This window comes from Glycine soja, chromosome 18 (assembly GCF_004193775.1).
Source record: "Glycine soja cultivar W05 chromosome 18, ASM419377v2, whole genome shotgun sequence".
NCBI lineage: Eukaryota > Viridiplantae > Streptophyta > Magnoliopsida > Fabales > Fabaceae > Glycine > Glycine soja.
In genome coordinates this window covers 25,104,511-25,118,958 of record NC_041019.1, presented here as the reverse complement: position 1 = coordinate 25,118,958, position 14,448 = coordinate 25,104,511, and the positions used below count along the sequence as shown (strand labels likewise).

Genomic DNA, 14,448 nt, shown 5'->3' with positions numbered 1-14,448 from the left:
ATAGGAGTGTAGATAAGATTTACAAAGAGATGGAGATTTCCTTGATTAGGGCTCAAATTGAGGAGTCTCAAAAGGCCACCATAGCAAGGTTTTTGCATGGTCTCAATAGGGAGATCCAAGACATTGTAGAGTTGCACCACTATGCCTCTTTGGAGGATCGCATTTATCAAGCTATCAAGGTGGAGCAGCAATTAAAGAGGAAGCAAATATACAAGAAGTCCCCCTATGGCTCTTCAAATTGGAAAGATATGGATACATTCAAGAAGAAGGGAGGATCTTCGTTCAAATCTCATGAGAAAGGTGATGCACTTAGTAAAAATAATTCTAACCCTACTCTCACTTCTTCAAGAACAAGTTCTATTAAATGTTTTAAGTGTTTAGGAAAGGGTCACATTGCCTCTCAATGTCCTAACAAAAAGACTATGGTTGTGTTAGGTAATAGGGATATCACTATCGAATCTTCTTCTAATTCTTCTAGTGAAAGTGAAAGTGAATGTGATGTACAACCCTTGGAAGGTGATTTTTTTATGGTTAGGAGGCTAATGGGTAGTGTGTGTAAGGATAGAGATGAAATTCAAAGGGAGAATATTTTTCATACTAGGTGCATGGTCTTGGGGAAAATATGTTCTTTGATTATTGATGGGGGTAGTTGCACTAATGTAGCTAGCCAAAGATTGATTGAAAAGCTTGCTTTGAAAATTTCCCTCACCCTAGGCCTTACAAACTACAATGGTTGAGTGAGAATTGGGAGTTAGTTGTAAATAGACAAGTTTTGATATGCTTCTCCATTGGAAAATATGTTGATGAGATATTGTTTGATGTTGTCCCTATGGAAGCTAGCCATCTTTTACTTGGAAGACCTTGGCAATATGATAGGGATGTTGTCCATAATGGGGTCACAAACAATTTTTCATTTGTACATAAAGGGCAAAAGGTTAGCCTTACACCTTTGTCTCCAAGTGAGGTTGTAAGGATCAAATAAAAATGATAGTGAAAAGAGAACAAGAGAGAAAAGAAGAGAAAAACAAAATTGATGAAAAGAGATAGAAACATGAAATAAGAGAAAAGAAAGAAAATAATGGAGATAAAGAAAAGAGTGAAACTGTAAAAAAAGATGAAAATCAAGAAGAGAGAAAAATACAGAGCTTGTTCGTGAGAGAAAAAGAGGTGAAGAAAGTGATGCTAGCTAGGAAACCTATGTATTTACTAATGTCTCATGATTATTATTTGTCTTCTATTGCTAGTTCTTTGTCTCTGGGTGTGGAAGAATTATTGAAGGAGTTTGGGGATGTCTTCCCCAAAAGACACCCCTCACGGGTTACCTTCTTTGAGAGGGATAGAGCACCAAATTGATCTCATTCCAGGAGTTTCCTTACCAAATAAGCCAACATATGGAAGCAATCTGGAAGAGACAAAAGAGATCTAAAGGCAAATGGAGAGCTTGAGGGAAAAAGAATGGGTGAGAGAAAGCTTGAGCCCATGTGTTATGCCTGTCATCTTAGTGCCAAAGAAGGATGAAACTTGGAGAATGTGCATAGATTGTAGAGCTATCAACAACATCACTGTAAGGTATAATCCTAGACTTGATGACTTATTAGATGAGTTTCACAATTCTAGTTATTTCTCCAAAATTGATTTGAAAGGTGGTTACCATCAAATTAGAATGAGAGAAGATGATGAGTGGAAAATCACTTTTAAAACTAAGTTTGGATTATATGAGTGGATGGTAATGCCTTTTGGGCTAACAAATGCACCTAGCACTTTCATGAGACTTATGAATCATGTTTTAAGACACTTCATTGGAAAATTTGTGGTAGTTTCCTTTGATGATATTTTGATATATAGTTTGACACTCAATGACCATCTAGAACATCTTAGAAGTGTTTTGGAACTTCTTAGGAAGGAAATTTTGTATGCCAATAGGGACACCGCGATCAACACTCATGATGCAACAAATAGTCTGTCATGTACATTAATGTGTGGTGTTGCACACTATTTACTCACATGCGTACATTGTTCTACAAATGCACAATATTCACTCACATGCACTGAATATCCTACCTATGCCTCTCACCTAACTCTCCTACCTAACTTTGTCATCTATCCCTCCTACTTAACACTCCTACCTAACCCTTCCACCTAACCCTCATAACTAACTTTGCCACCTAACCTTCCAATATAACTCTCCTACCTAACTTTGACGCCTAACTCTCGTACTAAACTTTCTCACCCTATATATAATCTCACCATTTGATAACATATCACATGCAATAAAATTCTCACAAAACAAAACTCTATTTGTAACACTCACATTATTTCCACTTATATCCCACAAACACCACCATGGCTCCACCTAAAGAAATTGTGATCGTCATTTACCACAATGGTCACATTGCAGACGACCCAGTTCAGGGATCGGTGTACACATGTGCGAACCCAATATTTATTTACGTCAGTCGTTCTATTACGTTAACACAATTGATTCAGAAAATTAACAATCGTCTCCCTACTCGAGCAACTGCAAAAGTTGCTCAATTGTTATTTTGTGGCCCTATTTCATTTCATCAGGGTCAAACACGTTATATTTCATCACAACTACTCGACAATGACGATCTCGGAGGCGCGATGGAAATAATTCTCCAAAATCCACAATTAAATTCTGCCGAATTCTATGTTGTTACTGACCTTATTCCTCAACCACAACCATCATCTCCACAACCGTCATGTCCACAACTACAACTACCTCCTCCACAACAATTAACATACAACAACCTGAACCTCAATGATCCAATGTCTTCATACAACAACCTTGAAACACAAGACACGTTTGACATTTATACTTCATACACACAACTATTATTTGAAAATAATTCTTTTTTTATGCCCAACAAAGCTCCTTTGACCAACAAAACCATCCTTCATCCCCCTTTAGGTCACCCTCACAACAACCACAAACACAAACATCAAACCGAAATGAACATCTCATCGCTAACGAAGATCCCATTATACGATCTCATAAGGAAAACATGGATGATTTTAGTGAGGATAAGGATCAATAGTTCTTTGATCACATCAATCACCAAAGCGATGACGAGGGTGTTGGTGGACCAACGAAACCTCTGTCACCTCTGTTGCAATATCACCAACCTAGGTGTCCAGTCGACTTGAACCTTGACCACCTATCACATTACATTAATCAACACCATTTCGTTCAGCAACAACAAAATGTACAACCAGCGCACTTGAGGTTAGCATGACCTTCGATGAAAAAGAATAATGCATTCGAGCAGTCAAAGAATACAACATCAGAAATCATTTTGATTGCAGAACAATTTATTCTAACAAGAGAAGACTAAATTTCGTGTGTAGATCACATGAAAATGGTTCTACATGGAGCTTAGGCTCATGCAGTTCAAAGAGGCATAAGAAATGGATTATCAAGAGTATCAAAGGTCGTCACACTTGTTTCGCGCCAATGCTCAGGCAAGATCATCGGCAACTCGACAAACACGCCGTAGCACAGATCATCCAACCAATTGTCAAAACAAACACAACCGTCTCCATCAAAGACATTGATTGCAGAGATAAAAACATTCATGAATTATATCCCATCCTACAAAAAGACATGGTTAGCAAAGCAAAGAGCGTTGGAGATGATTCATGGAAACTGGGAAGAATCATATGCCAAGCTGCCAAAACTTTTAGGAGCTTTGCAATCTTGTGTTTCGGGGACTGTGGTCACTGCTCAAACATAATCCGTGTTTGAGGGAGGAGAAATCGTACCGGGCAAAAGAATGCTTAAACATGTATTTTGGTCATTTGGTCCATGCATTAATGGGTTTGCATATTGCAAACCCATAGTACAAGTAGATGGTACATGGTTGTACGAGAAGTATATTGGCACATTATTGATAACTACATCACAAGATGGAGTTAACCATATTTTTCTGATTTCCTACGCCATTGTAGAAGGGGAGACAACTTCAGCTTGGGGTTTTTTTCTAAAGAATTTGAGAAGACATATTACTCCGCAAAACAACGCAGGTAACTTATGGGTTTAGGACACATCCCATTTCTTCTGCCTGCGTCATATTGCACAAAATTTTCTTTGGGATAACTCAAACTGCAAACATTTAAAGAAATCACTCATGCTGGCTGGTGAGAATCTATTTTATTTCTTCGTTAAACTTTACTTTCAATCAAATTTCATAACGTAATAGATTGATTGAATATTTACAGGTTACACATACACGGAGAAGATGCACTGGCGACATCTTAGGGATATTCGTGCAAATAAGCCAAGTGCAACTGAATGGCTTGATCAGTTATCCAAAAAAAATTGGGTACAATGCTTCGATGAGGGGAAACATTGGGAATATATGACTACAAATTTGTTTGAGTCTATTAATTCCATGTTCGAAAACATAAGACATTTGTCGGTGTCATCGTTGGCTAAGGAGACGTATTTCAAGACCACACAACTCTTTGCTATTAGAGGCCGACAAACTCAAGCAATGATCAACTCCGGCTCACAATATTCTGAAGTTGTCTGTGAGGCTAGGCAATGAATAGCAGTCAACAATAATCAAATACGCACATTATAAATGAATTCGACAGACACAACCACACATTTATTGTAACAGAGACCCAATCCCCACGTCAAGCATCCAGACTACCTAGAAGGTTTAGTTTAGAGTAATGTTACAATTTCAAAAGTGTGATTGTGGTGAATATCAGGCTAAACACTCACCGTCGTTATTCACTTTATAACACATTTTGCACGTCTATGACAACTCTTTTGGTTTATTTCCACACGAATTAATCTGACAAGAATATGAAGGAGATCAGTCCTGATCCAAGGAGAAAGAGAATCGCAAAGGGTCGTCCGATTTCAACTTGCATTCCTACTCAAATGGACGAAGACAAAAATGAACGAAAAAATAAAAAAAAAATTGTGGAATTTGTCAACAACATGGCCATAACAGAAAAAGAAAATTTCCCAACATGTCTTCATCTTAAGTTTTTCTTACTCAAATGTAATTGTTTAAGTATTTTATTTATAATGTTGTATAATGTTCTTCTATATATAAATTATTAAACAAAAAGTATTATCATTTTTAGAAAAACTAATGACATAAATAAACAAATTATATTTAGTAACATAATAATATTAAAAGTTTTAATTTTTTTACTAAAGCAAATATATTATTAGACAAAATTCAGATTTTAAAAAAATATTCACCTACAAAATGTCTTATATAAATTAAATAATTCAAGAATGAAAATTATATTTAATAATATTATTTTCTTATTAAAAAATTATTTTAATAAAAAATTATTTTTAAAATTATTAAAATTATTAAAATATATTTATATGATATGATATTTGTATTATTTTAATAATTTAAATAAAAATAAAAATTTAAACATACAAATTAATTAAAAAAAAGACCTTGCTGAAGTCAGGTGACCAAGCCGGACTTTCCAAAGCTACATGAAAGTGGTGTATATTGAGATTTTTTCTAAAAACATGTGTATTTTAAGAAAACATTCGAGTGAAAGTGTATTTTGGAGAAAAAAAAAAAAAAACCCTCCAATGAACTAGGGTAACATCAGGTTCTGCAAAAGAGTCGAACAAACTACTTAAACCGCAGGCTAAAGCTAAGAAATGACAACAATAACCTGTGAAGGAGGGTAGGTGCAGAGGCTAAAGCTAAAATATTTTATGAATGACCCCAGAAAATAGTCATAGGTGATTCTATTTATTTATTGTTAATAATATAATTACAACTTTACAAGGATATCCTAAAAAAATTTAGTGATGTTATACAGCTTTGAAAAAAACTGCATAAACATTTAATGTTCAAAAATCATAGTTTGACTTTGAAGCTGCAAAAGCTTTTAATAAAAAAAATCTCGAAAAATTTCTTTAAAATATATAAATTTTATAAATTAATAGCGCTCCACAAACTAACACAATTGCATGCATGTTTTGTGTATATAAATAAAGAAAATCTCAATCAAGTTGGAGAAGAAAAAAGTAAGCATTTATTATGCTGCAGTAAGTTATCAAGCAAAATTAGAAAAGCTTTGTTCAAGCTTGAAAAACCACAACTCAATACTCCTCAACTTAGAGAAGTTACTTACATAATCCATTCCCTACAGTTACTATGACTCGGACTTTCCGAGCAAAAAACCTATCTTTCTTCTCAGCAAAAGGGTTAAAGAGGGGTCAGACCCAGAAGCAGGTCAAGCTAAATTGCACCATAAACTAGCTTTCTATTTGTTAGCAGAACAGAAAATTAGCTAGTTGATCATTTCCACAATTCAATAGTTCTGATGAGGCCATACGAAGAACCCAGGAACTGCCAGTGGTGGAAGGGTAGCGAGTGCGATTGCATCGGTCATAGTTGCAGCAAATTCTGCAGTGCTACTTTCACCGTTGGTGGGATTAAAATGGTGGAAGAGGTTGTGGGGGTAACATGTGATTGCAGAATCATAGGGTATAGAAGACACTGGCTGAATGGTTGAGAAATTGATGCTGCTACTGGCGTTTGTGTTCTGAGGTGGTTGAATGGTGCTGACAAGAGCTTTGTTCTCCGTTTCTGGGGAAACTTTAAAGCGTTTTGCTATGCCGCCAACTGGAAGAGAGTTGTTCAATATAGCGTCGATGTCATATCGCCTCATCTCGAAATTGGTTACGGCACTTGCACCTCTGAACTTTATGGCTGCAATATCATATGCCTCTGCTGCCTCCTCTTCAGTTGCTGTAACAATGCATGAACCAAAACTATTCAAGTTCAAAAGAATAAAAAATAAAAAACAAACAAAATGGTAACCATTATCTAACATGTAAGAAAAATTGTTTTAACTTTCAAGACATGCTATCAAAGCAATGTTCTAGATTGTTAGCATTGCACTCGTCTACCCTGAAGACATTGAGGACCTAATTTTTCAACCTACATGTTTACTATTAGGTCACGGGCTCAGATTAATTTTCTTTCTTGTGAGTAGGAATTATGATGTCAATTGTTAAACGAGACATTTAACCATAATACATTAATCGAATCCAATCATACTGTACAATAGCAAGATTTCTCTCTAACAAGTATCGAGTAGCAATTATGATGTTAAACGTGGAACCTGACATTTAACCATAATCCATAATTAAATCCAATAATCATACTGTATAATAGCAAGATAACAATGGCAGATGCTAAAAACTTACAAAATGTTCCCAAATATAGATCCTTGTTTCCCGCAACCCGGCCAATTCTCGCTTGCCATCTACCCTGTTGGTGATGCCTGAAGGATCAAAAAGTATACACAATAAAAGAAATAGGGATCATAAATTACACAGTAGCACATCAATAGAATGTTAAATTATTATTTTAAAGTACAAACCTTGTAACACCCCTGTAAGCAGAAGCTCCCCTCGAAAAACCACTGCTTTTCCTGAAAGGACAAATACAACTTTAGTTTCAGCATTGAAATATGGTGCTAAATATGTATAACAGGGTAGCACAGGCAAACCTTCGCAGTGATGCAATAAATTCTTGCTTTCCTACATGCTTCATCTCCTCCAATTCCTTTGTATAATTGGAAATCTGAGACATTTATAAAAGATAGAAAATATGCTAAGCAATAAGGTCCAATACCGGGCCATTCAAAATCATCAATTCTTTTTTCTACATTTCCAGTGCCACAAATATAACAACAACAAAACCTTATCCTACTAGATGAATCGGCTACATAGATCACATGATATCATTCGGCACACGGTTAAAAATATATAAACCCATAAAATAATATATTTGAGACATATAACACAACCACTTGAAATATCATTTAAATTAAGACCCTTGGATTCTATCCCAGTAACAAAGTGTTTGATAAACGGACCACTCCAAATAAAGTTCACACTAAATCATATAGTTGAGGTCCATGCTAGATATCCTAGTCATTGTTGACATGCTCAACTTTGTTCAAACCCTCCATTTATTTGGGGCCCCATAGCCACTAATTTTTGCCCGCCAAGGCTATGGTGGACAAGTCATTTAAGAGGTTCGTAGAGGTCCAATTCTATTAACCGTTGGATTCATATGATTTATATAGTTACAATTTACACTATCCACACTAGATTTATTTCTCTCCATCTCAATAACCATTAGACCATCATTCTCCGTCACCTGCAACATTTTTTTCTTATTCTTCTTTCCTCGACACCATTGTCTCTTCATCTCCCAACAATCTCTTTCACAAAATTTACCGGTACCCCTAAAATGCTAAATTAAGGCTATTCCAAGATCAAGTGATACATATGACTGAAAGTACATTCAACATACTAATGATCAACACAGCAACGACCAAAGGAAAATGTTAAAAAAAAACTCAAAAGTTGGAGAATTGATTCATAACTTATCGATTAAAAGGAGTACTTTCATGGCTTACTCATATTTCCGTTAATGCACAAATGAATGTTTGAACCTTTAGCAACCAAAAATCAAGGCAAAAAAACCAAACCCAGAAATTTATGAAAAGAAATAAACTTTACAGTGGCATTCGAGAAAGAGTTTAATGGACCAACAAAGCAACCACCACGAGAACACAGGTTTAAATTGTTTCGTCATCGTCATCCACCGCAGATGAAAATCTCGTCCCCGACGACACCGTTGTCGCCGCCGTCAGTTTCCCTTCCGCACTGCCAAAAGCCACCAAGGAGGTCCTCCTTTGTATCCTTGGCACGATCCTCAACCTCATTGCTGACAAAACTTCTCTGTCAAACGCCTCCGGCGGAGCGACAAGTCTATTGCCATGTAACCATACGACTCCGAAGAGATACGATAGTCGTTGGCAAAGGGCACGACTGCCATCAAAGTCCAAGACGCACAATATTCTCATTCTGCGTGAATGTGTCCCCAAGGGTTTCGATCTCACAAAAAAAGTCCATGGTGGAGACGCACTTTCCGTAAAGGATGTAATAGGTGATGGCGGTGGTTGCCACGAAACCAAGGTCGTTGTGGCGGTGATGATGAGAATGGAAAAGAGGAAAGGAGAGTAAACGGTGTAGACCGGTGGAGGATGGAAAGTGAAAGGGATGGGAAGGAAAAAGATCTCGTGTGGTGAGCATAGATTACAACCGTAAGGATCAGATGAATCTAACGGTTAAGAAAATTTGTTCATCATGAACTAAGTTAAAGGCTTGTCCATCGTAGCCTTGACCCTTTTTGCGTACTAGGTGAAAGCATGTTTCTATGACACAAAGAGTAACCAAGTATCAAATAAAACTTAATTCGCGTACTTCAAATATGAACTAAAATCATTCCCTCTGCAGAATCTCCCCCACTCTTTAGCCCCTTTTCAATGCACTGATCAGCTCAGCTATATATGTAAGATTTTATGCACATTGCACGCACAACAGCTAATGGAGATCTGAACACAATATTAAAAAAGTGACTCTTACAGGAAAGTTAGTGGTTGCTGTTGGTCCCCAGTACTTTAGAGCTGCTAAATCATAAGCCCTCGCAGCCTTATCTTCCTTGTCATAACCACCTGATAATAATCACAACTTAATTTTCATGTCTCAAAACGTATCAAGTTGAAAAATAAGTTGGGAAAAGACCAAAAATAAAATTAAGTAGCAACATTAATTTCTTACCCAAGTACACTGTAGGAACAGTCATAAAGACGGGTCATAGTCAGGAAGTGCAAAATGCCACATTCCATGCAAAAAAAAGGCCAAAAAATAAATCAAATTTTAACCATATGGGGTGGTCAAAATATTCTGGTAAAAACTACTTTTGTAAGCTAAAAATGCATACGACTAAAGGAAAAGTGATCAAATGCATGCAATGGCGCCTGCACAGAAGTTGCTTTAATTTGTTTCACCCTCTTCTTTTCATTCCCATTGTAGCCAAAAGATAATATTACACGAGATGCCATCACTGAAGGACCCATCAAGGTTTAATTGTACCAAAAAATTGTAATAACCAATTGATTGTGAATTTTCAAAATTTTGACTTGGCAGAGTCTTAATGATCCCACTATATCCAACTAAAAACAGGCCGAAATGAAACGTCAAATAGCCTATTCTAATTGGTAGACAAAATGTCAATTTTTCACCTTTTCATACAAAAGTAATTATTATTATGATAAGAATTATATATGTAATTTGTGACAGCAAAAACATCCAAGGATCTGATAAATCCTGTGAGTATGTTTCAGAATAAAAAGCTAGAGGACATTATTATTTTGCAGGGCCAGACACACTGAAAAAACCTTTCAGCCAACAGTGGATCATACCCTCAACATTCATGTATGTGCAAATTTCAATATAGAGAGTTAGAAATGGTGTAGTGGTCAAACCTCAAACCCAACTGAATGGAAAGCAAAAGCAAAAGTTAAAGCCAAACTCAGAATTAATGCATGCACAAAGGTAATGGTCTTTATAATTTAAAGTTAAAAATTCTTCTCGCAATTTTAATGTAAAAAAAAAAAAGAATGTAACTTAAATTAATTTAAACATATATAATTTTAATAGTTCAAAATTACTAACTATGCTAAATTTAATTTTATCAAAATTTAAAACAGAACAGTAACAAAAAGAGGCACACCCGCAAACAGGTACGAAACATGAGAGATACTATTAAACATAAAAAATGGCGGCACATTGGATCAAATCAACTGAAGGAAATTGCAGACCCCACTCACAATCACGGCGACAAAACGCCGGCACATCGGTCAAAATAAATCTCATGCTTTGCATGAAACAACAAAATTTGTAAAGAAAGAAAAAAATTACTATAAAACAAAAGCCAATTTTTAATTTCTTCCTTTTGATTTGAAAATTAGAAGTAGCATAACGAAAATATTATGAATAAGGACATAAATGTCTTCAGAAAAATCTTAATTTTTCACTTTATTATATATTTCTCTAAAATTAAATAACTTTAAAAACATTATCACTTTCTTTATTACTCGTCAAAGTTTCCAATTTCTTTCTTAAATCATCCAAAGTGTGAAAATATTGAACATGCAAGAAGTACTGTTAGTTCCATTAATTATTAAATTAGTACATGTACACATACCATATCAATGCCCCGCCAAATTGAAGAAACCGTGAATCAATTTTAATAATAAGCATTTAATTAAGTAAACTTTCAAACGCATGCAACCCTCTTTTCAGCATTACAGTGACCCTCTTTATTTCCTTTTGTATCTACTCATTTACATTTACTCTTACCATTTTCTTATTTTCAAAGTTCAAATCTAAAAGAAAACAATATATATATATATATATATATATATATATATATATAGAGAGAGAGAGAGAGAGAGAGAGAGAGAGAGAGAGAGAACCTTGACGCCCTTTCCTGGCCTGACCCTCTCGCCTACAGCTGTTATCCCATAGATGCGCTTCATATCTGCCCGTCCATCGGTGCCTGCAGTGAACGAAACCCAAAAAAACAAAAAACAAAAATAAAAATAAAAACAATAAAAATATTAGTAACAAAAGGTGTTTTCAATTCAAACTGGCCAAAATTCATGACGACCATGACCTCAATTTCAATAAATGACAACCGAACCGCAACCTCAGCAATCAGCATTAGCAAGATCAGTTCATTAATTAAAAAACACAAAACACAATAATAATAATAATATCAATAACAAGACTAACCGTGTCTTTAGGACGTTAATTAAAAATTAAAAAGAAAAAATATTTATTATAAAAATTAAAAAAACATATAAAATAATCAATAATATAATTTTACGCATTTTAATTAAAGCATGTCATTTTAGTTCCTTAACAATGCTTTAAGGATACTTATTAATACTTTATTAAGATTTGCCTAATAATAACAATAGTAAAACAAAATGATGGTTTGACGATGGTGATTCTACTACCTTGTGACCCCTCTGTAAATTGAAGTTCGCTGGCCAAAGGTATGAGCAACCTTCTTCCGAGTATCAAACCCCACCGCAACAATGGCCTTATTATCATTACTATCATCAGAACCATTTGCAGCAACATCGCATAACGACAAAGCAGATCCTTTGCAAGACTCGCCTGAGTGAGCACCAGTCAACTCAGCGGGCGCAACCCGAGTCGTCGTCTTGTTGGGGGCCGAGTCATCCACCGAGTTGGTCCCAGAGAGCGCTTTGAACCCAGGAACAATCGCCTTCAGATCTTGCTGGTGATCACCGAAGTAAAAATCTTCCATTTTCGGCACCGCAAGTTGTTGGGTCTCACTCTGTGAATCCATCACACCCTTTGAATTCGCCCACCCTACAAATAATAACAAAAATTAAACCAAATAAAGAAAATAAAGAAAGAAAGATAGCACATGGTAGATAATACTAGTATCTAATTATCTATATCTATGCCTATGTCTAGAATGAAACAGAAATATACAAGCTCACTATTTGCTTTGAAATTAAAGACGCGACTTTGAATTTGTGACTGAGGAATGAAATTGGAGGATGTGAAATATAAATAGGAGAGTAGTTCCAAAAGGGTGTCCCTGGGATTAAGCAAAAAAGTTTTTTAAGGAGAGTGGATTTTTTTTTTAGAAATGGCGTTACCATAAAAGTTGTTGTCGTTGAAGCAGTGAGAGGGAGTGGTGATGTCGTATGGACCGAACTGCGTTTCCATGGGAGTCAACGAAAACGTAAGCCAATTTTTGGTGGCACCAGCCATGGTTTGTGTGTACTCTTTTTTCGACCAGAACAGTAAAAACAATTAAGGCCAGTTTCGAAACTGGTTTTCGGTGCAAACAAACAAACCAATGACGGAACGAAAAAACAAGAATGAACCCGAAACTCAAAATCACCACTCTCAAGTGTCTGAGCTATAGCTTAAGGCGTTTCACTGAGAGAAAGCGCTACTCCAGCCCCACCACCACGAGTGTATTATTATTAGTTAAATAAATAAAATTAATGAAAGTAATAAAAGTAAATGACGAAGTGTTTTGGTTGGTGATGGGTTGGAATAAAACTGGCCAAGAATGCATGAAAGATCAGAACTTGTTGAGGATTGGCAATGAAAAACGGTTTCAATTAAGAGAGAGAAAAAAAAAAGAAAAAGGAAAAATAAGCGTAGAAGTGAAGATGAGTTGAGTGGAGAGCAAGGTGTTGAGTTGCAAGGGGTGGGTTTAGCGGTTTCAGCTGCCAACCGGCGTAAAATGACAGCGATAGAGGTTTATTTTTCACATAGAAAAATCAAGACTGAGGACTACTAACATAAAAATATTGAGTTTAATTGGGAGTTAGATTAGTTTAATTTTTCAAAAAATATGTTGATAAGTTACTATTTTATTTTTTGGTTCTGGGCAGAACAAAACTGTCTGAAAAGAAAGAAGGTTGCGAAAGATGCGGGCTGGCGGAAAATTGAAGAATTTGGCATGGCTCATTGCAATTACCAAAATGATCTCACTCTTGTTTCAGGAAAAATTATTAATTAAAGAAAATCATTTCGTTTTAGTCAAACACATGTCTTGCATGCAGGTGCGACTCTTTGCTTACACTCTTTCAGTAATGTATGGATTGGATGAAAGAGTTGTGGACCATAGTATTAGTAAAGTAATAATAATTTTAAGCTTAAACTATTCGTTTGATAAGTTTATTTATAGTTGTTTTAATTTTAAGTTTTATTAGTATTAGTTTTAGTTTATATATGTTGGCATGATATATTCCAGCATAACACCTGTGCATTTGTACTATTTACGTTAGTTTTTATTCATATTTTAAAATGACTTGTATATATAATATTAAAGTGATATACTATTATAATACTATTATACATGTTTTTTAAACTTAAAATAAATATTTTATCCAAATATAATTCAAAAACTAATTAAATAATATTAATATAAAATAAAAGACAATATTGATGTAAAAAATTGAACTGAGAAAATAATTTTAATGTAACAACTAACACGATTTAAATAATTCTTACGTTCTTTTTAAAAAAAAATCTTACGTTGTTGATTATATATGTAAGTAGAGTAGGTGACCCGTGTTCGCGTCGTGCACAGATAAATATTATTTATAAATATTGTTGTATAATATTTTATATATAAATATTTATTTGTTTTATATTAGAAATTATTTATAATAAAAATATTTAATATTTATATTAGTTTTATCATAAATTATAAACTATAACATTTTTAATTATTAATTATCCATTATTATAAATAAATAGTTGATTATATATCTAACAGATTATGCTTTTTAAAATATAACATGAGAAAAATAAAAATTAATTACGTAAGAAAATAATTTAAATAATTATTTTAGAGTTCCTAATAAAAAAATGAGTTTAACAAAATATTTAATCACATTTTGACTTATATATTTTTATATTAAAACATAAATTCAAGTGATCAATGCATGTCTTACATGACATATATGCTAATACTATAAAATATTTTAAATTTTTAACATGTA

General features: G+C 34.6%; 1 protein-coding gene across 1 annotated transcript; it reads right to left on the bottom strand.

Annotated features, from left to right (window-relative positions):
- Positions 1-6,025: 6,025 nt before the first annotated feature.
- Positions 6,026-13,187, bottom strand: LOC114395172 (AP2-like ethylene-responsive transcription factor AIL7). Its single transcript, XM_028356883.1, has 9 exons — positions 12,583-13,187; positions 11,905-12,286; positions 11,359-11,441; positions 9,659-9,667; positions 9,464-9,552; positions 7,534-7,607; positions 7,405-7,455; positions 7,229-7,305; positions 6,026-6,767 (listed from the first exon to the last, which is right to left on the bottom strand). Exons 1-9 carry the CDS (start codon positions 12,695-12,697, stop codon positions 6,328-6,330), a joined length of 1,320 nt encoding a protein of 439 aa, XP_028212684.1. The 5' UTR covers positions 12,698-13,187; the 3' UTR covers positions 6,026-6,327.
- Between the last annotated feature and the right edge of the window lie 1,261 nt (positions 13,188-14,448).